At 49.0% G+C, this 21,789-nt stretch overlaps 1 protein-coding gene and 1 long non-coding RNA gene across 2 annotated transcripts; one reads left to right on the top strand and one right to left on the bottom strand.

Moving 5' to 3' along the window:
* Positions 1-6,218: 6,218 nt before the first annotated feature.
* LOC144141396 (uncharacterized) lies at positions 6,219-6,846 on the bottom strand. The gene is made up of 2 exons (XR_013316580.1): positions 6,706-6,846; positions 6,219-6,298 (listed from the first exon to the last, which is right to left on the bottom strand). It is a non-coding gene; the product is annotated as an uncharacterized LOC144141396 (long non-coding RNA).
* A 12,138-nt stretch (positions 6,847-18,984) lies between these two features.
* On the top strand, positions 18,985-21,753 carry LOC144141818 (uncharacterized). The gene is made up of 2 exons (XM_077673308.1): positions 18,985-20,453; positions 21,122-21,753. The coding sequence occupies exons 1-2, from the start codon at positions 19,043-19,045 to the stop codon at positions 21,751-21,753; spliced, it is 2,043 nt and encodes a 680-aa protein (XP_077529434.1). The 5' UTR covers positions 18,985-19,042.
* Positions 21,754-21,789: the final 36 nt, after the last annotated feature.

Here is a 21,789-nt window from a genome sequence, read left to right as displayed (position 1 = left end):
CGCACGGCATAGGACTCGCCGGCCAATAAGATGGCTCTAGCGGCGCCGGAGTGCGCGGTGTGCCGGAGCACGACCGCCTTTATGAATAGCGACCTGCGCACGCGCCCTTTTCCTACGGGGTTACGCGGTCCTGTTTTTTCCCGCCGTATACATTTTAGGGTTTGGACAATTTATTAGGCTTTGTTGACATTAACAGAGCGATGACAATGCTGACAACCTGGCAGTTGTCATTAGCATCGCGCCACAAAGGCGGTGCGTTCGGAGAGCTATTTTTCTGCCCTACACTGAAGGTGCGGGGAGTTTCTTTGTGCAGCTGAGCCACCCACGCTTGGACCACATGATGGAGCGTGTTTATGCTGCTGACTACTGCGCCGGACGACGGGTCGTCTGCAGCTGGCGAGCCTGCTGAAGCGGAGTGGTGCAGCCTGGCCGAGGGAGTCGGCAGTCTCTACTTTGCGGCCACGGGCCATCACGGATGCACCGCCACCTTAGCAACGCTTGCTTGGGCTGGCTGGTGCGATTCTTCACGGATCTACCTGCCTGCAGACATCAGCGGGTGATGACCGCGCCTGCTGGAACATTGCCAGCGGTGGCATTGGACAAGCGGAAGCCGGCGTAGGGAACGCTATGCAGTGACTAACGATTTAATCGACGAACGAACTTTCCGTCACCTCTAGTCCAGTAGTCAGCTCTCGCCGGCGTACGCAAGAAATTTAGGAGGGAGGGATGTGGGGATCGCGACTTTCACGCGAACCCCTTTCTGGCTAGCTTCCCATCGCGGCTGGCGTTGCACAATGCGCCTCGCTCGCGCGACGGGAACCATACGAGAGGGCGCCAGCGACCGGAGTCTTCGTTGTCGCCAGGGTGGAGGCGTTGACCCTTTTCCCCTCTGCCTTACCCGAGAACCAGTTCTTCCTCGGCACTAGCGCCACCAAATTGCGAGGTCTGGTGGGTTGTCGCATGACGAGAGGACGCGCTCTTGTCTTGGGGATGCGGTGGCGCGCGGACGTTTCGGCGGCCAGTCCGGACCTGGGAAACGCGCCACAATGGGACGTGTCCGGGCGAGCTGGGAGACTGCAACCGCGCTCGCACGCGCAGCGCTCCGCTGCTCCGGTATGCCATCGGTGATTCAAACCATCTCGATCTCTAGCGTTGTTTAATGCCACGCTCCCAGTGTTACCGTTATGGCCTTCGAGTAGTCTGTATGCAGTATATTTGATTTGCACTTTGCAATAAATGCTGCCATATGGTGTTTTGCCCTCTCCGCCTCCTGCCTTTGTCTGCCTCCGCAAACAATGGACCCGTACGCAGCCGGCGCTCGCAAGGCATGTTTGCTGAGCGCGGATGGCTGCGGGGTGGGAAATAACTAGTGTGTGAAATGTAGAATCCTACTATATATATGTGTTTATGTATATGTATATATATATATATATATATATATATATATATATATATAAACATCACGTCCGATTCTCAAGACGCCATGTTCGTTCTCCCCAGGACGGATTCCCCGCTTCTTCCTTCACTTCCACTCGGCGGCTGTCCTCCTCGGTTTGGTAGTGGATTCGCCGGTGACCTAGGTGTCAGCTTTTGGCTTGATGTTTTACGTCTCTACACTCGGCCACACTGCAAAGAGGTGCACCACCGAGCTGTTTGCGTGGGCCCCTGGCTCTGTCTCGACAGACCCATGAAAGGCTAAAGAGTCCGTTGCAGGTCTCTTCCCGTTGGTTATGTCTCGTGGTTCGGTTCTTTCTTTCTGGCCAGTGCTAGAGCAAAGCTTGTTTCCATTGATGAGGAATTCTTCACTGCATATTTCAGAAAGATCCTCTCCGGCGTTTCTAAGCGGCGTGTTCTGCTGTCAATGCTGTCCGTTTGTTTGAAGGTATTCCTCCCTCTCATGGTAATTTGGTTCTCGTTTTCATTTATGCGTAAGTCCGTCTTTTGTCCACGTGCTTGCCTTCAAGATTTTTGTTGTCGGTATCGGTAATTGTCGCAAAAGCATCCTTGTCTGTAGCAGGTGTATCCTTATGGTCGTCGTGCTTTTCATCTTTCGTTCGGGCGTTTGATGCTACCTCGCCGCTGGCTTCGGCCTCATCATTTTTAGCTGAAACGATGTCCTGATCCTCAATGGAGTCTTCATAAACGTTTGTGGATGAGTTTCCCAAGATGTTGGTATCGGTCGTCTTTTTGCCTTCTGGTCGGCACAAGATTCTCTTCCTGGGGTAGTTCATATTACCCATCGTGGTAAGCGGAATGTGGTCTTTCACCGGCACCTTGGAGTTGTTGCAGGGCTCCATTCCAAGGCTCACGTTATCTTTGTTCAAGGATGTGGGCGTCGTGATGTCTGAAAAGTGGTAGGACCCGTCCTCACTTCGTTCTCTGGGCGGGGTAGGTGTGAGCGCCACCACATGCGGCTGCTGCTCCGCCAGACGTCTTGATTGCAACCGGGAGAGCGAAGAACGGTGAATGGTGCTCCTCACATTCATGTCGTCGAGCTGCTGAGCCGTGTCCTGGGGATGCTGCGGAAGGACCTCGTCGCCAACGCAGCTGTTGACCGACGGGGGACGGTGGCAACTACAACTACAACTACAACTACAACTTGTTGAAAGACAGCTGCCGCCTTCGTGCCATCCTGCGGCTGGCACTGCGGCGTAGCTGTCTTACTGTGGGCTTGTTGAAAGACAGCTGCCGCCTTCGTGCCATCCTGCGGCTGGCACTGCGGCGTAGCTGTCTTACTGTGGGCTTGTTGAAAGACAGCTGCCGCCTTCGTGCCATCCTGCGGCTGGCACTGCGGCGTAGCTGTCTTACTGTGGGCTTGTTGAAAGACAGCTGCCGCCTTCGTGCCATCCTGCGGCTGGCACTGCGGCGTAGCTGTCCTACTGTGGGCTTGTTGAAAGACAGCTGCCGCCTTCGTGCCATCCTGCGGCTGGCACTGCGGCGTAGCTGTCTTACTGTGGGCTTGTTAAAAGACAGCTGCCGCCTTCGTGCCATCCTGCGGCTGGCACTGCGGCGTAGCTGTCTTACTGTGGGCTTGTTGAAAGACAGCTGCCGCCTTCGTGCCATCCTGCGGCTGGCACTGCGGCGTAGCTGTCTTACTGTGGGCTTGTTGAAAGACAGCTGCCGCCTTCGTGCCATCCTGCGGCTGGCACTGCGGCGTAGCTGTCTTACTGTGGGCTTGTTGAAAGACAGCTGCCGCCTTCGTGCCATCCTGCGGCTGGCACTGCGGCGTAGCTGTCTTACTGTGGGCTTGTTGAAAGACAGCTGCCGCCTTCGTGCCATCCTGCGGCTGGCACTGCGGCGTAGCTGTCTTACTGTGGGCTTGTTGAAAGACAGCTGCCGCCTTCGTGCCATCCTGCGGCTGGCACTGCGGCGTAGCTGTCTTACTGTGGGCTTGTTGAAATACAGCTGCCGCCTTCGTGCCATCCTGCGGCTGGCACTGCGGCGTAGCTGTCTTACTGTGGGCTTGTTGAAAGACAGCTGCCGCCTTCGTGCCATCCGGCGGCTGGCACTGCGGCGTAGCTGTCTTACTGTGGGCTTGTTGAAAGACAGCTGCCGCCTTCGTGCCATCCTGCGGCTGGCACTGCGGCGTAGCTGTCTTACTGTGGGCTTGTTGAAAGACAGCTGCCGCCTTCGTGCCATCCTGCGGCTGGCACTGCGGCGTAGCTGTCTTACTGTGGGCTTGTTGAAAGACAGCTGCCGCCTTCGTGCCATCCTGCGGCTGGCACTGCGGCGTAGCTGTCTTACTGTGGGCTTGTTGAAAGACAGCTGCCGCCTTCGTGCCATCCTGCGGCTGGCACTGCGGCGTAGCTGTCTTACTGTGGGCTTGTTGAAAGACAGCTGCCGCCTTCGTGCCATCCTGCGGCTGGCACTGCGGCGTAGCTGTCTTACTGTGGGCTTGTTGAAAGACAGCTGCCGCCTTCGTGCCATCCTGCGGCTGGCACTGCGGCGTAGCTGTCTTACTGTGGGCTTGTTGAAAGACAGCTGCCGCCTTCGTGCCATACTGCGGCTGGCACTGCGGCGTAGCTGTCTTACTGTGGGCTTGTTGAAAGACAGCTGCCGCCTTCGTGCCATCCTGCGGCTGGCACTGCGGCGTAGCTGTCTTTATTGATTGATTGTAGGGTTTAACGCGCCGACGCAACGCAGGCGATGAGGCGCGCCGTAGTGGAGGGCTCCGGATTAATTTTGACCACCTGGGGATCTTTAACGTGCGCCGAAATCTCGTACACACGGGCGTTTTTGCTTTTCGCCTCCATCAGAAAAGCGGCCGCCGGGGCCGGGAATCGAACCCGCGACCTCGTGCTCAGCAGCGCAACGCCTTAGCCACTGAGCCACCGCGGCGGGTGCGTAGCTGTCTTACTGTGGGCTTGTTGAAAGACAGCTGTCGCCTTCGTGCCATCCGTATTTGCCGTATTTATCCGTATGGTTTGCCGTAGCTGTCTTACTGTGGGCTTGTTGAAAGACAGCTGTCGCCTTCGTGCCATCCTGCGGCTGGCACTGCGGCGTAGCTGTCTTCCGAAGCATAATCGGTTCGCGCTTCATGAGCTGCGCTTTTTTTTCTCGACTATTGTTTCTATTTGCTTTCGTGTTTGTGTTCCTATTCTTGCCACTGTTAAGCCAGGTTTCCCGTTGTAAATTTGATGTACATAATAAAAACAACTACACAGAGGGACCTGGTGATTTGTTTCTGAATTGTTTTGCAAGTCCCGTAATTGCTTCGCAAAATTGATGCATTTTGTTTATTGTGCCTCGCGGTCCAATTTTTGTTTTATAGATGCATTGTACAGGAAATTATTTAACGAGTGCGCATTAAATAAATGAGTAACGTTAAATAAATTCCTCTTAAAGGGCATGTATAAAGCAGAAATCGGGCAGCGAGGCATCCCATAAAATAGGCATTGGTCATAAAAACTGGCCACAAAGCCAAAAATGTGCATGAGAATTCACGGGGTGCACCCATAGGCATTATCATGGCAACATACTTTGCCAAGATTTGTTCAATATTGGCCTTCCAGAGCTTGGCCATTTGTTGGCTTGTCAACTTTCCCAAGCGCCAGCCAATAATGGTGGCCGAAGTATTGCCAAGCTCGGACACATTGGCCAGGGCCGTACCCAGAAATTTTTTTCGGGGGGTGTTATGAATTTTGGGAAGGGGGTAATTTGGCTGAAAGCAACAGTAAGTATTGTTTACGTGCTGCCTGGAAAAGATTTCGGGAAGGGTTCGAACCCCCAAACCCCCCCTCTGGGTACGGCCCTGCATTGGCCACTGATGATTTGCCGTGCTTGGGCTTGGCAATTTCTGCTGCTTGGGAACGTCTTGTACATACTGAGGTTCGTACGTCTTCTAGTCATCTTTGTAAAGATTACTTATCAACATCTCACGGAGCTCAAGACGTCGGAGATCTTGCACAATTGACCTGTAGATATCTCTCTTAAGACATCTTTGAGACATAAAAAATAGACGTCTTATAGCTAACTCGCATAGTGCAAGATGTCTAAGACCTTGCAAGACCATGGTGGACATCTATAAGACGTTTTGTGTTCAGTGGGCTTTGAGGCCTCCAAAATTGTGCTGGGCAAGGTAGTGTAATTAAGTTACTGAGTAGTTACTACAACATATTTTACTTATTTCTTGCCTAAATATTTGGCGCGTGGGCAAATTCTATTTTGCAATAGGCAGTTTTAGCATATCGATACCGTGTTCGCGTTACCGTTTACCGTGTTGGTGCACAGCGCGAGAGTTACTGCGAACAGCAACTTACCGGCACAGGCTTCACCGTCACCAGCGGCTTCCGGTAACACGGTAAACGGTAAAGAAAACGTGTCGGAAGGACCCTTTAAACCTAGTAGAGTTAGAGTCAATAGGCAGTTTTAGCATCCCTAGCAAAAATTACCAATAGACAAAACCAATAGCCTATTGGGTTATTGACACCAATAGCTATTGGTGTATCAGTCTATAGGTGTATTGGTACCTATTGGTGTATTGGTCTAGTCCTATAGGTGTATTGGTACCTATTGGTGTATTGGTCTAGTCCTACAGGTCTATTGGTACCTATAGGTGTATTGGTATCATGGGCCCACTGGAGCACCAATTGAAATATGGCCAAATGCATGCCAAGGCCTTTAGTTCACTGCATTCATTTGGCCATGCTACACTTGCTTCAGCAAGTTTCTAAACACAACGTGGTCCCACTACCCTTCAAATACCACAAAGCCGTAAGTGCTGCTTGACTGCAGTTTTATTGCACAACAGGCTGTCGAATTTCCGGTGCATATATTCCTCGAGTCAGAGCTGCAAGACCTGCAAAAACAGTATGGAAATAATTAGGAACTTCTGCAATAACTGCACATTTTTATAAGTGAGTCTAGCATTTCGTCCAGGCGAAACATACCACTCTACGGCAGCACGCCGCTCAACCCCAACGAACTACGGTGCGTGAATACGCCAATGTGGTCGCAACGCTTCTAAAGTTAGACATTCCGTTTCGATTCCATCTGGATGAAACATTGCCCGCGGCACTTCATTTCGTTAATCGGAACACAAAGTCTTACATGCATTTGTACTCAGTTCGCACGTGGTCGCATCGATAGTAGCTTTTCCAAAAATGAAAGCGCCGCTTGTCGACCTGCTCTGCTATTTTTAATTAAAATTTTATCAGGAAATAAGAAGCTTCTACAGCTTCGCGGTGAAAAGGAATGTATACATACCTTCAAATGCAAAAATCCGGGCTGCGTAATGCGTGCACGTTCGTCACCTCGCCGTGCGTGAAGACAATAATCCTTGAATACGAGCGACGTCGAAGGTGTCTTTACATTCTAGTGGCTCCACAGATGATGTCCTCGTAACATTAAAACTAGCAAATAAAATGTGAAGCACTAAAATTCACAAGCACGGTGGCTGGCCGCTGGAATCAATGCCCACGCCGGGGATCGTGCCGAAGCGCCGGACATGGAAGAAGCCATTTTGCTTTTTCTTGCATACGAAACCTCCGCCAGGTTCATACTTTCAGAGAAGCATTATTGAGCAGTTTTAATTAATGTATTTCACCTTAAAATTATGAGGCAATTTTAAAATGCGGGGTTAATTATTTTGGTGTTAATTTTGATTTTGTAGGCTTTACTTTATGCAAACATAATGAAGTACGACACCTATCCTAAGAACCGGCCGTTGAATCGGCACCCAAAACAAATATGGCCGCTCCGCGGCTCAGCGAGTTTAGAAAAATTAGAGGCGATGATTGTGAAGGCGAGCGCTGACGCTCGCCAAAAAAAATCTATAACTACTGTAGGCACAGAATCGCACGCGCGGTGTTTTTTGCTTGTCGCAAGCATTGCGGGCAACCACCATGAGCCGGCGGCTGCAACTCGTTGCTACCAGGAAATTTTTGAGCGCTACAGGGACGTTATTTTTGAGGCGTGCTAAATGGAAAATGCTTGCAGCTAACGTGAATCGAATGTCTTCGGGCAGAAACATTGCTTGCAGGGCTGCAGATTAATTTTGACCACCGGCAGTGTGTACCGATCGAGCGCCGCAGCGCGAGATCGACACACGGGCAGTTTTACCTTTCTCCTCGATCTGGAAAACAACCGCTGCGGCCGGGATCGCACCCCCGTCCTTGGGCTTAGCAGCACACCGCCTAAAAAAAGCTAACAGCTCTACGTTTTATTAGTGCCTGTAAATCAATAGCCCCGAACAATGTATTTGACCAATAGACATCCCCGATTGGTCTATTAGGCTGATACAACCAATAGCTATTGGTCCCACTATCCCAATAGCTTTTGGTCCCAATAGCTATTGGTCCCATTGGGATTAATAGAACCAATACGAATTGGTCTATTGGACCAATACATGTCACTCTATTGGACCAATAGATTTTGTATTGGTCCTATAGATACTCAAATAGAACCAATAGCCTGACCTATAGGACCAATACATTATTTCTATTGGACCAATACAAATTTCTATTGGAATTTTTGCTAGGGATATCGTTACCGCGTTTACGTTACCGTTTACCGTGTTTGCGGGAGTCCACTGCGCAGCGCGAGAGTCACCGCGAACGGTAACTTACCGGCACAGGCTTCACCGTCGCCAGCGGCTTCCGGTAACACAGTAAACGGTAACGCAAACACGGTAACGATATGCTAAAACTGCCTATTGACTCTAACTCTACTAGGTTTAAAGGGTCCTTCCGACACGTTTTCTTTTTAAGCTCTACAGGTGATGGCTATATTGTCAAAGCAACTACAGTTATTGTGAACGCTTCACCCGAAAAGTGAAATATTCCAGCTACTTTAAACAAAAGCAAATAGATATCAGCAAAAAAAATTACGCGTGATTTGCTTTGACACTAATTCATCAGATGTCGCTACTTGCGCCGCGGCGGCCGAAATACGCAAACCGCAAACGGTGTGCTAAATAAAAGAGAGTTTTAGCATAGCGTTACCGTGTTTACGTTACCGTTTACCGTGTTTGCGGGAGTCGACTGCGCAGCGCGAGAGTTACCGCGAACGGTAACTTGCCGGCATAGGCTTCACCGTCGCCAGAGGCTTCCGGTAACACGGTAAGCGGTGACGCAAACACGGTAACGATATGCTAAAACGCTATTACAGACGGATAACTACCTAAATGTGTGGTTTTGCTTTTCCACGCACTGCGTGCCCGCTTATGTATTACCCGTAAAAAGTACACGCAAGAGAAAACGGCTTGGGGTACGTGTTCTTAACGCCTGGATGAAAAATATGTGCGAACCGTTTCCTCCGAGGAAAAATTTCAGCTTTAGACTTCAATGGCCATTCTTCTACAGACATTTGCATATAAAGTGACCGTTAGCGACGTACACATTAAAATGAATCGTACCACCATGGCTTGGCCTTTTCTCGCTTTCATAAAATAAGTTTTTTCTGTAGTTAGTTAAGATTTGGTAATAATATTTCGCGATATCTTTTTCCTGCAAATAAAACAGTATACCTGTACTACCCCTAATAAATTAATAGTTGCATTTGTTAAAACCCCAACTTCATTCTTGAGAAGAGCTGCGGGCGCTACAGACTGGCACTGCGACCGCTGAAAGGTTCTATTTTGTTAATTCTCGCTCTTTCTTTTTTTGTGTGCGTTGCATATAAGTGCATTCGTTTATGCAACCGTACGGACTGGCACCATCACCGCTGCCGCGGCGTACGCATGCGAGTAACACGATTTAGACCGCGCTCGACCAACGCAGAAGCAGACGGAAGGTGTGCTGTACCGGGTCGGACGTAACGCAGCAACCTACGTGTTGTTTTTTAACTGGCGCCGCGTATCGTAAAACGGACCATTGCAAAAAGGTTGCAGGTTCATAGAGCGTCTTCATACTTTGGCTCCGCCAGCCGTAACGTTTTTTTACGGTGAAATACGTTTGACGTAACTTCAATTTAATTTTCAGGTTACGGCGGGCGCAAGTTTCTGACTTTCGGTTACGTCGAACGTAACTCAAAACATGAGGTTAAAAAACAGTCGGACGCAACTTTAATTTTAAAAATCGCACGCCTCGGTTCGAGTCACCTGAGTCGAAACTGGGTGCGTTATTCCGGGAAGGGGCTAAATGGGAAAATACGAAACGGGAAGGGCGTTTTGTACCGGGTTGAAGCGGCAGGGAACAAACGAGAAGGTTCAAATGGGAACGGGTTCAAATGGGAACAGGGGAAATGGGAAAGGCGAAGAGCTCTGATTCTCATCGTTTTTTCGCGTTCGTTGTCATCTGCATGCAATTTTCTGCAGCCAGAGCATCGGACCGGAGCTCGCCGGAACATCAAGAGCGTTCGAATAAAAGGGCTCGTTTTGGGGACGCAGGGTGCGCTGACGCTTCGTCAGCTGTTACATCTCGCTCTATCCCGCTTCCGTGTGCTGCCACAACAGAAACCCTGCCTGACGACGCCCCCGTGGACACGCTACCAGATGGATATTCGGGACAGCCTGGAGCGGTGATCCTTGAAGACAAGCATGATGGAGGTGTTTATGTTGACAGCAGATCGGCGTCAACCTTGTTGACTACAGAAAAAGTTAAGTGGAAGAGGAAGGAAAGCGACCTCATGAGTCAAATTGTGCGACTAAACCGCTGCAACAGCTGAGAGAGGATTCCTTCAGTGCGGACCTTTCGTACATACGGCAAAAGGCCGCTGAAAACGTGTCTTCCGCATTATTCTTGCTTGAACAAGTAAGGAATTTTAAGAAAGTAAGGCCGACATGGTCCGAGGAAACAACTTGTCGCTGTGTTGTTCTCAGCCCCATATATCTACAAAGGCATATGAACGTATACGAGGTGAAGCACTTCTGAGGCTGCACTGCAGAAGTGCTCAGTCCAGGCTTATCTGCATCCAAAGTGGCGATATGGTCTTCACAAAACTGGTTGCAGAGCGCTCGCCTTAAGACTGAGGCAGAAATCCTAAGCAAGCCACAATCAATGGGTGTAGCCCGAAAGAACCCATTCCCGTTTGACCCCTTCCCGTTTGAACCCATTCCCGAAACGCCCGTCCCGCTTGACCCGTCCCGTGTGCGCCAGTTCCCGAAACGACCTTCCCGTTCAGCTGGTTGGCTGCCTAATAGTCTTACTATGATGTCTTCTCGCTGAACGTCTGAAAGGCCCTTAGAGGTAGTATTCCCGCGACCATTTTAAGTTTCTCTAGTAAAGAAAATTTAGGCTAGAGACGACCCTGTGCTGCTTAAGTTTTTGAAGGTTTGCCCTACTATGCAAACTGAGTACGCCAGAGTGACGGGAATAAACAGAATCAATAAAACGCAAAGCTAAGTTTATAGTTTTCGCCGCTTCTCATGACTGCGATTTTTTATAGCCAGATGGGGCATATGTATCCAGATACATAGGGTTACTTTATTTTTATACATCTTTTTATCTTTTATAGTTTTCATCTGTTTCTTTTCGACATTGATGTACACTTGCGCTATTATAACGATTACATGTGTTAGTCTGCCAAATACGATTTCTTTCAAAGTGAGGGTGTTTTTGCGATTTTTTATTTGTGCTTCCGCGGCGCTTTTCTGGGCTTTTTTATTTTATCATTTTTTGGTTTGTTAGTTTAAAAGACTTGTTTGTTAATTTAAAAGATTTGTTTATTAATTTGTTAATTGTTACTTTGTTTGTAAGGCTTTGTTAATTTAAAAGATTTGTTAATTGGTATGACGAATTGTAACCAAATGTCGTCGTCTCTAGATTCAAAAAGTGAAGCCCAGGTTTGAAAAGCAGTCAATTGAGGACTCTGGATGTACTGAGCATGCTATCGCAGCGGCTGTAAACAAACGGAAATAAATGAAAAACAATATGAAAATGTTTTTATAACATTTCATAAACTGGGTACGTTATTCCTGGAAGGGGCTAAACGGGAAAATGTGAAACGGGAAGGTTCTTTCGCCCCGGGTTGAAATGGGAAGGAACAAACCGGAAGGTTAAAATGGAACGGGTTCAAACGGGAACGGGCCAAGTGGGAAAGGGCGAAACGGGAAGGTCGTTTTGCGCCGGGTTGAAACGGGACGGAACAAGCGGGAAGGGTGAAATGGGAATGGGTTCAAACGGGAACCTCCCCGCTCCATAGGTGTAATCTGTCACTTGTACGATACACGACGTACGATGTACGATGCAGTGCAGTGCTGGGTTCGAATCCCAGCTGGGTTGATGGATTTTTCAATTAAATAATTCATTTTTTTTATTTATTACAACCTACCCGCCGTTGTCGCTTGAGCTGCGCTTCACGTAGATAGCGCGCTGCGCTCGCGCTCTGCTTCCAGAAAGACTCGTTTCCGCTCCGTCCGATGCGCCGTTCCCAGGGTCGGTAGAAGCGATAGTATAGCTACGTCATCTACAAACTCAGCCAATCTTTCTAGCCTGTATTTCTTTTTTAGCGTATGGCATGCGGTTGCGCCGGCGGAGTTTTCTGCGTACACGGCAGCGCCGGATGTTCCTTTCGCGTGTCCATAAAAAGCTTCGCTTTAACATGTCGTGTATGACCAGCATTTTTTTCTTGCCTTTATTGTAGCAAATCGAGGGTTCAACACGTCAAGTATTCATTTTATTCCCCGTGCGTTTGTTTGTTACATCGAAACTGTATATCGCTAGGATACAGCAGCTCGTCCCCGTGGACGGAGACGAACGATTTTCAGCGGCGGATATATATACTGGGTGTTTCCGGGAAGACGAAGTAATTTTTAAAAATAAACTTTCGGAGCTAAAATTGTTTTAATTGCGCCAAGTGAACAGGAACCGTGGCGGGAGCTATAAAACGGTTTCAAGTGCCATGGCATACTTAACTAGAAGTTATTAATTAACTTTCTATTTGTTCTAGTTAGGTGCTTGGTTGTAATAGGGAAATTGTAAAGGATCATGAGTCCATCCGATATCGATAATTAGATTTTTGAAATTGTAATTGCGTGCAGAGCCACAGCGCTCAGAACCTCAGCTCTCCAGATGCGCACAGCGGTCTCCGTGCGGGAGCTGAGCGCCGCAAAGCCACGCCCACGCGCTCATGGCACTCAGAGCTGTACACGTCACGCGCACGCCGCGCTTTTTCTTCGGCACGAACACAGGCAAGGGGAGTAGTTTTCATTGAACTTTCTCGCCCGCCCAAATGGGAGTTGGCATTATGATTGCCGAGTGTGGCCGAGAACTGCCGCCATTTGCGTGCGGCGGTCACGATTCATCCGCAGATAATATATAAGGAAATACAAGTAAAAGAAACTGAGAACATTGTAATCCGGAAATCCGGCTATTAGATGCTTTTCGCCTGTTCAGATGCCCCTTGCCTCTGTTCGTGCCGAAGACAAAGCGCGGCATGAGAAAAAATGTGAGTGACGAACGAGCTGATAAGCGTCGCGTCCGCATCATGCGCCGTGATTATGACGTACTTACCTCATCCGGAATGTGTCTGAACAAGTGTATGAGCATATTGATCTGATATGTACTACTACATAATTATTTTTGGTCATTTTTTTCTAAAAAAACCACACAAAATAATCCATGCATAATCGAATTATTCGATGCCAATTAATCGAGTTGAAATATTAACTGACACCCAACCCTATTAATTACTCTTGAACCATGTAAATTGGTTCAAGAGTCTTCAAGAGCTGTAAATTTTTTTTGTGCTTTACGTTATGCCGGACGTAACTCAAAACATTGGCCTAAAGTTCCGTCGGACGTAACTTTAGTTTTCAATTTGGGGTTCCGTCAGACGTAACTCTAGAAACCAGCTTAAAGTTCCGTCGGACGTAACTCTAGAAACGGGCTTAAAGTTCCGTCGGACGTAACTCTAGTTTTCGATTTTGGGTTCCGTCGGACGTAACTCTAGACACTGCGTTTCTTCAAAGCAAAATCTTCCTGGTTGAACGTTCTCCCCCTGCTGCTCATACAACTGGCTCACCTTTGATCTTCACGGTTTCCATCCATATGTGCACACTAGTTGCACCATTAGGATGGCACCGTTCTGCAGAAAAATAGTTGAAGTCGCGCCTAATGTGCAACTGCTTGTGCTCTGTATTCTGTAAAGGAGTTATGTCCTCGTCTTTTCGGATAAGCTTGCGCTGATCCTGCTGGTGATGATAGGCGCACCTTTCTCAAGCTCCTTTGCGATTCCCTGCTCTTTCAGCAGGAGTCATACCTCTATTTTGCCCATAGGGGTGCTTTTGATGCGCTGCTTAAATAGAAGCCCTAGAAGGGTAAATAATGCCCTCGGTAAAGGTTATAAAGGCCAGAGAAAGGTCTTGTCAGTCTTTTCCCACTTATCAAATACGCTTCTTTGCATCGCCTGGTTGGGTTCAGCCAATTTTGATTTGTGGCAGCTATACGCTGGTAACTTACCGCTGGCCACGGAAAAAAGTATACAGATGCATTGGACAGAACGCAAGCACAATCGTAATTTTCATTACAGGTAACTGTAACACTATGAACACAATTGACACCATGCTGCCTCATGACAGCCAATGACTGCAAGCCATAAAAAGGCAGAGTGTGCGTTGCGTATAACGCCTATGCGTGGCTACTATTAACGTTAGAGCCAAAACACCAAAACAGTTTCTAGTGCGTCAAAAACTTTCTAGTGCGTCAACGCGGTAGCACCATTAGTGATTAATATTTACATGCGACAGCAACTGCGTGAATTCTGTGCTGCTCATCATCTGAACCGACGAAAATTAGGCTTTATTGCGCCTTTCAGGCCGGGGATACATTACAAGCTCGAATAGAGAAACCGTTGCAATATTCGCACGCTAGTGCGATCATAACAAACGTGGTGGGCTTTGAACTGGGTAGTACTCGTCCTGACGTTGTGCAAAAAAAAAAAAAAGAACCTTTGTCAAAGCCAAGGCATGCCGTGCGGGTGTATATAGAAGAGTGAAATTTGTATCACATCGCGGTGCATCAACACTTGAAATGCGTAGCTGTCATTTGCGAAGAGTACCACACTAACAGGGTAGGGCTAATAGAAATCTGAAACGGAGCAAGACATGAAACAAAACAGTCGTTACTTTGACACATTAATAACGTTTACTCGATGAAATAAACAATATACATCAGCTCATATCTGCATTTCAATGCATTCAGCGCTACCCATGGACACTTCGTACGATAGTAAGCAACGACCCCAACACTAGCGAACCTGTCCGTTTTCTTACCTCCAGCGCCGCCGAAAAATTGCAGCACTATACAACCTCGGCGTTCAAGTTGCGCGGTGCACGTTCCTCTCGTGTTGAGGCACGTTTTTTTTAGACTCGAGAATACGAATACAAAGATGCAAGGACTATTTTCATCGCTTGAAGCAGTTGCATTAGACGTCCGCGCCATTTCGAAAAAAAAAAACGGCAGGGAACGAAAAATCGCCAACATAACTCTACATCCCTCCGTTTGTAAACCGACCAATCAGCTTATAGCTTAAATTGGCCAATCCGGGTGCCACGCCTTCTGGTCCGATATGCTTGTGATTTTTTCCCTTGGCAACACTGAAAGCCAGCATAACAGTAGCCACTGTGCCTGCGCATGCGCTTTGCGCCCGCATCTCGCAGAAAAAACAGCAGTGTGCATCGTCTGCCGCGTTTCAACCCGATTCTTGGCGGGGGCGTTAAGAGATATATATTATTATTTGCACACCTGTTATGTGGTGCCGCTATACTTGCCTTCGATCACTTCGCATCCCTTACGAAAAAACAGCACGCAAACGGACGGGACCAAAGAAAGGAACGTGCACATCTTGTGTTATGCACCTTATTTTCTTTCGTCCCGTCCGTTTTCGTAGTGTTTTCGTAAGACATGCTTCTTTCAGTTTTGCTTCTCATCCGTCGTTTCGGCCGTGGCGTCAACGGACATTTTGAAGTGATGCTGGGATAGAATAGAGAAAAGTAAAGATTAGAAAGGCAAGGAAGAGTAAAGAAGAGTAGTTCCACTGTGGTTGATCCTGTCCCACAGAGCACACCTCGAATTCTGCTGGCTGGCGTCATGCTCCGTCCGGGAGGCGAGAAGCCTCGAAGGGAACGGTAAAGCGCGGAAGAGAGCGAGCTTGCTGTGGCGGTCTTTCCCAGGTGTATTTTTTCCTCGCTCCCTCCCTTCTTCAATAGCGCGAATTCGCGTCGCTCTGTGATTTTAGTTTACTTTTCTTTTCCTCCGGTCGCGTAAATGCCCCGTCCCATCCCGCCAAGACTGCCACGTTCGGTACTGTTGCATGCGGAAGGCATACCCGAGCCGAGCTCCGTCGCCTCCGCCATGCATATGGTAGCGTGGTGAAGCGAGCGGCCAGCCAGTGTTGCTGCCTTGAAGATAACGACTAGAAGCCGAAGGCAAACTTCACTTGTTTACTGCATGGCGAGAGATGAGCCGAAGCAAGACAAGAACATGCCCCGACGGGCAAGGTTACAGTACAGGACTCCAAAGTGACAGCATTGATTCGCTGCTCCAAAACGACCGATCTTCTGCAGTCAAGGCCGCGTAATTATACCCAAAGTAGTAACGGTCAAACGTGTTCGGCCCCTGCTTTTGCACACGGCGCGAACAGTAGAGACACACACAACACTCTTTCCAGAGTTCGTGAGGGGTCGATAGTAGCGGCGCGCGCTGAGCCCGAGAGAGGGGAGAGAGGAGGTCTCTGCAACGGCGTCCGCGTCCTTCGGACAAGTCTCTGCATGCCGCGACTGCCGCCGCCGAAGTTTGAATCACGCCGACAGTGAGGCGCCCGCGATCCGACCGTTCCCAGCCACGTTGCGGTTTGTTGGGATCTGTTGGCTGTCGCTGCAAGCTTGAGTCACGGACAGAGAGTCGCCCACGCGGAAGGCGCACGTAGTAGTGGCTCTGCCGCAAAGCACAAGAGCGCTGCACGAAGTTTGCACCACAGCGGCACGCTGAATCTTAACAACTCATATGTTCGACAGACATGGACGCCAGCCTTACTCGCAACTTATGCCAATGGTGCCACAATTCTGTCGCCTAGTTAAAAAGGCGCCCAACAGAATAACGTCAGAATCTTAAAACCCAAGGAAATCCTGGATTATATCCAGAAACGAACCAAAATGTGTCTCAATAAAAAATAAAAAAAGGCAATAGCAGGTCCAATTACACAAACTTTAAAATCGCTTTTCGAATGTTTCTCGGCCCTTTCACCGCCGTAAGCTCTTCCTGGCAAACTATGAATGGCGCCACGCGGGCAATGAAAAAAAATTGCTGCGGCTGAGCTCAGCTAACCTTGGATATGCAAAGCAAAAGCTTTGCTTAGTCTGGTTGAGCCTTGGCTTCGCTTGGTTAACCTTTGATGTAGCTGTATTGCCGACCACGGCTCAAAGCCGTTCCGTCCCTTGGAACGCTCACCGAAGGAGGCCCGGCCTCGCTTTCATTCTCGGCGGACGCGGCGTTCCTCTTTCATGGCGAACGCGGCGCTAAATGAGTCACATAGCCCGAGACGACATAGCGGCGCATGCGTGGGAGGCTACGGGTTTGGTCGGCTGCCGATAAGCTGAGCGGCCACTCCGGTCACGGCCGCCGCCGCTACGTGAGCAGAACGACTGAAAACGGGGCCTTGTGCGCAGCGCCGACAGCGGGCACCGCGATGCGCTTCGAGGGGTGTGTCGCCGGGGATGTGTATCCGGTCAAAAATTTTACTTGTGCATCCTCCGCGAAAACGCTGGACGGAAGTAGTAAAGCTTTGCTTTAAAAAAACGCCCCTAAATATAGGTCAGCATGTGCTCCCATAGAACACTCCCGTAAGAATGCTTGGCATGGCCTAACAGAGAAGCGGCTAAATCGCTAAAGTACTGGAAATATATTTGACCATTTGGACCACATTCTCAACCGTATGTACAGGGGAAGAGCGGGAATGCAAGAAAGGATAAAATTTATGCAGGTATCGATCATTAGTCAGATATCGTACAGCCTTCCGTACGCGAAACCTACACGCACTGATGAAAGCAGCATGTCAGAACAGCACACTAAGCAGCTCTCAACCTTGCAATGTTCGCGATCTCCGCAATGGTCTTTATATTGCGTCATATAATAGCTTTGAAAAAATCAGAGTTCCACCCCTAGCCCCAAAAAAAAAGGTCCGAGAAAAAACAAAATTAAGACTGGTCATCATATGGAATACATGCTCAACTTCATAGAAAAAAACAGCTGCAAGCTATGAGGGACATGTAGCCGATCCAGCGCCTTTCCATAAAATCCCTACCCCTACCGATAAACATAGATACAAACGTATACGCAATAACAAGTGACAAGCCAGGATTTCGAGGAAAGTTCCAAAACCATGAAAACACCGTCAAAGTCGGGACGTTCGAAATTACGAAGGCATTGTTGTAGTGGTCTACCGTGGCAATGGCTGCGACATCATTACCCTCCTGCACACAGGAACGGAAATAAAGGGGAAATATGACGCATCCTAGTGGTGATCCGCCTAGCGGAACTACAGAATAGTTGCTTAGCTATCATTACAAACGCTCAAAAAGCCATTATTGTTTTGGCTGCAGCCAGATTACCTAAAGCACTTAAACGCTCGAGAAAGATTCTCCAAATTACAATGATGACAGTTAACATCACATTATACCCGGACACAAGGGTCTGGACCAATTGATACACGCTAACTCACATACCGTGCTCTGTGTTGACTGCGGCTACCACAGTCCCCTTCCAGAGAAAAAATGAGAACGTCTCCTTATTCTACCCACAGGAACATCACCCTTCTTCGTTGCACACGTGGATCTCATGGCCGAAGGATTGCAAACTCTGCGCAGCATGCATACAAATCAACACAGATATCCACAAATCTAGATCAGCGAAGATGTTTAGTAGAAAACGTCTGACATTATCTTATAACTGTGCTAAATTTGGACGCAGTTAAACTGTGCTAAACAATTAAAACATTACATATTCCAGTCATATAGATCATGTCACGATTCAGCGTACCGCTACCCTGTTCGTGCGTGCTGCAAGTTTTGTGTAGTGCTTATGGGCTTTGCGACAGAGCCTACCTTCCTCGAACATGATACTACGTGCGTCTGCCGCGCGGGGCCCGTTGGCAGTGACTCAAGCCGTTGCAGCTACAAAACATAAAAATTAGCAGTGGCTTAGCTCGGCTATGACAGGATATACGTAGTGAGCTCAGGTTCAGCTGGTTATTCTTAGCTTTCCTGGTTGTCTAGGATTAGCTTGATTTTCATGCTTGATTGATTTATTGTAGGTCTTAACGTGCCAACGCAACGCAGGCGATGAGGCGCGCCGTAGTGGAGGGCTCCGGAATAATGTAGACCAACTGGGGATCTTTAACGTGCGCCGAAATCTCTTACACACGACCGTTTTCGCTTTTCGCCTCCTGGGGGGCGCTCCGGTCGCCGAGCTGAGCAGACGTGCTCCGCATGGGCTCCGCCGATTTTACTAATTGCGCCGCCTAAATTACTCTCAATCGACGAGGATACATCACCAAAGTGTCCGCATCGATCCCCGGACTCGTTTGACACCTTTTGTGGCCCGGTGACCTGGACTTTTCGTAAAATTGTGGTGCTTCTACACCCGCACGACGCTAGGCCTAACGGACCATGCCTAGGCTTAGCACGAGTGCGGCCGCTGCGCACATCAGCGCCGGCCGCCCGGCCCGACACGACAGCTCAACGTCCGGATCCTCATCACAGGAGATGTCTACCGCTACCTCGCAGCCCAACGCAGTTCCTCAAAATCGTTTTGCGGCCCTCGCAACAGAAGACATGGACTGTTGTGCAAGTGGCAGGGATTCTACTACCACCACCTCGCAAGACCAAGCAGTTCATCGCAGCCCCGGACGCACCGCCATTGTGGTCCAAGGCACCGACCTACATCCAAACGACACCGAAGGATGGAAAATCACGGGAAAACAAGTAAGCCAAAGAATTACTACGCCCCAGAAATATGAAACTACCCCAAACGCCACGACAACCCCGCATTTTAACGAAGTCCACACCAAACGCATGGTAACGAAAATCACCAAAGCATCCCGCATGCCACACATTCTGCCGCGGGAAGAGACCAAGATTGTGATGCGCCCAAGAGGAGGCCTTTGCCTAGCGAGAATTGAAGCCAACATCGTAATGTCCGCTGTCCTCACCGCGGCCAGTATTCCCAGAACTGAAGCGCGAGAAGATACAATCTGCACCAACCCCATGCAGAATATCATCGTGGTCAGCACCCCCGATGACACTAGAGCACGTCACTACGCAAATGTACGCTCCCTATACATCGGGGGCCGCAACTACGACACGCGCGCTTATTGCACTGCACCCCACGGGACAGTTAAAGGAGTAATCCGAGGCATCGCAATCGAGGACACGGCCGAGGACTTACAAGATAACATAGTCAACCCCACGAACCCTATAGCCTTAGAGGCACATCGAATTGGCACCACGACCACGGTAATTGTACTGTTCGCCGGCCCCAAAGTCCCCAACTACGTCAAATATGGTTCCATGCTCCTAAAATGCGGATTATACAGACAGCACTATGACGTATGCAGGACATGCGGGAAAATTGGCCACCGCGCTGATGTATGCCCCACACCAGAAGCCAAAATCTGCTTTTCGTGCGGCACACCCAACCCAGCAGCGGACCACGCAATGCAGTGCAGGCCCCACTGCAGGCTATGCAACGGACCACACCCTACAGGCGAAATGGACTGCACAAACAAGTACAAGGTGCCCTTTGTAGTCACGAAACGCAGATGGGAGCGCAGAAATGCCGCACAACAAGGGTCAACGTTCTCTTCTCAAGACTTCCCACAGCTGCGAATACAATCGCAGCAGCAGCAACAACAACAGAATGAGACACGCCAACAACCACCTATATCAGAGAGACGCAGTTGCTCACGACAGCGAGATAAGAGCAGAGGTCGCTCAGCAAGCCGTAACAGAAGCACGGACGACAATCGCAACCCACACATGGAAACCAACCGCAGCAAGCCACGCCAAGGCGAAAGAATCAGCTGCCACTCTTAAAAAAAGGTCGGCGCACTTACTACCAGAACACTAACCAGTTACTTGTCCCAGTATTGACTAGGTAGGTAGTTGCTTTTACTAATTGGTCATGCATGACCTAGTAAAAAACTACGCGTGACAATGTGGATCTACTGAGTGCGCAGCGCGACATAGACACATTCATCACGCACATATCACACGTGGACAATCAACAACTGAATTGAGCAAGAAAGTCAACGGGATGCACGAGGAGAGCGAGTATTACTTAGTTACCTTAGAAATACATCTGATCTTCTTGCTTTTATAGCCAGCAGCGGAAAGCCCCCGAGAGAGTCGGTGGGCTGGTCATAAAAATAAAATATTTTATCGATAATTTCAGAATTATGCAGTTTAATGTGAGCATATACAAGACAGCATGGGGATTTGCAAAAACTTTTTAATCGTGATTTGGTGTGGAAAAAAAGCTGCAGTTATTATGTTCAATAATTCATAGAATTTGTTACTTCCGTGAATGTTAGTATCAAACCAGCAGCAGTTACTAAGTACACGGTCTAGACTAGTAACGGTTCCACACTTAGTGGTAGGAACTACGTACCGAATTTTGGGGTAGTAAACTGCCTAAAAAGTTAGTAAATACAGCCGTTACTACCCTTTTACGAGCTTTTTTGTTAAGAGTGTGGGCACAGGTGATTAACCCTCAAACGTCGCACCATAATCCTCGCAACGCCGAAGTTCTACAAAGGGACTCTACCATCCAAGCACTGCGAGCGGAGAACGACCAGCTCAAGCGACGCATCACCGAACAAGATGCCCATATACAAGCCATAAACGCCAAGTTGGACCAGCTTCTCAACGCCAAGCAACAACAAATAACTCCGGTACCGACAATGCCACCCCACCAAAGACTTACAGCACAGAGCGAAAATAACGGCACCTCAGCCATGGATACACAAGTCCCCATCGCCACAGACACTAGCAGCAAAGAATCCGAAATGCTGAACACAGTTAAGACAAGTGAACCAGCACCCAAGAAGAGGGCACTCGAAAATGCACGAGAAAGAAGAATCAACGCAAGGCTAGACAGCCTCGAAGAACGCCAGGACAGACTCGAACAGGCCGTTAAAGCAAACAGCGAACGCCTCGACGGGGTGGAGCAACGCCTCGACGCTCTCGGACAAACATGCCAACAAATGATGGCAATGATCCAGAACATACAGGCAACGCTGGAATCGCTCATAAAAGCGCAAACAACGTCAGGAACTCACCCGCAACAAGCATCAATCCATCCTCAACAATGGACGGAATAGCATCAGCAGCCACACCTAACCCAGGACACAACGCCA

Source organism: Haemaphysalis longicornis, unplaced genomic scaffold, assembly GCF_048455015.1.
Source record: "Haemaphysalis longicornis isolate Haplotype H1 unplaced genomic scaffold, Haemaphysalis longicornis Haplotype H1 scaffold_6, whole genome shotgun sequence".
Classification (NCBI taxonomy): Eukaryota; Metazoa; Arthropoda; class Arachnida; order Ixodida; family Ixodidae; genus Haemaphysalis; species Haemaphysalis longicornis.
This window is presented reverse-complemented; position numbering and strand designations above follow the sequence as displayed.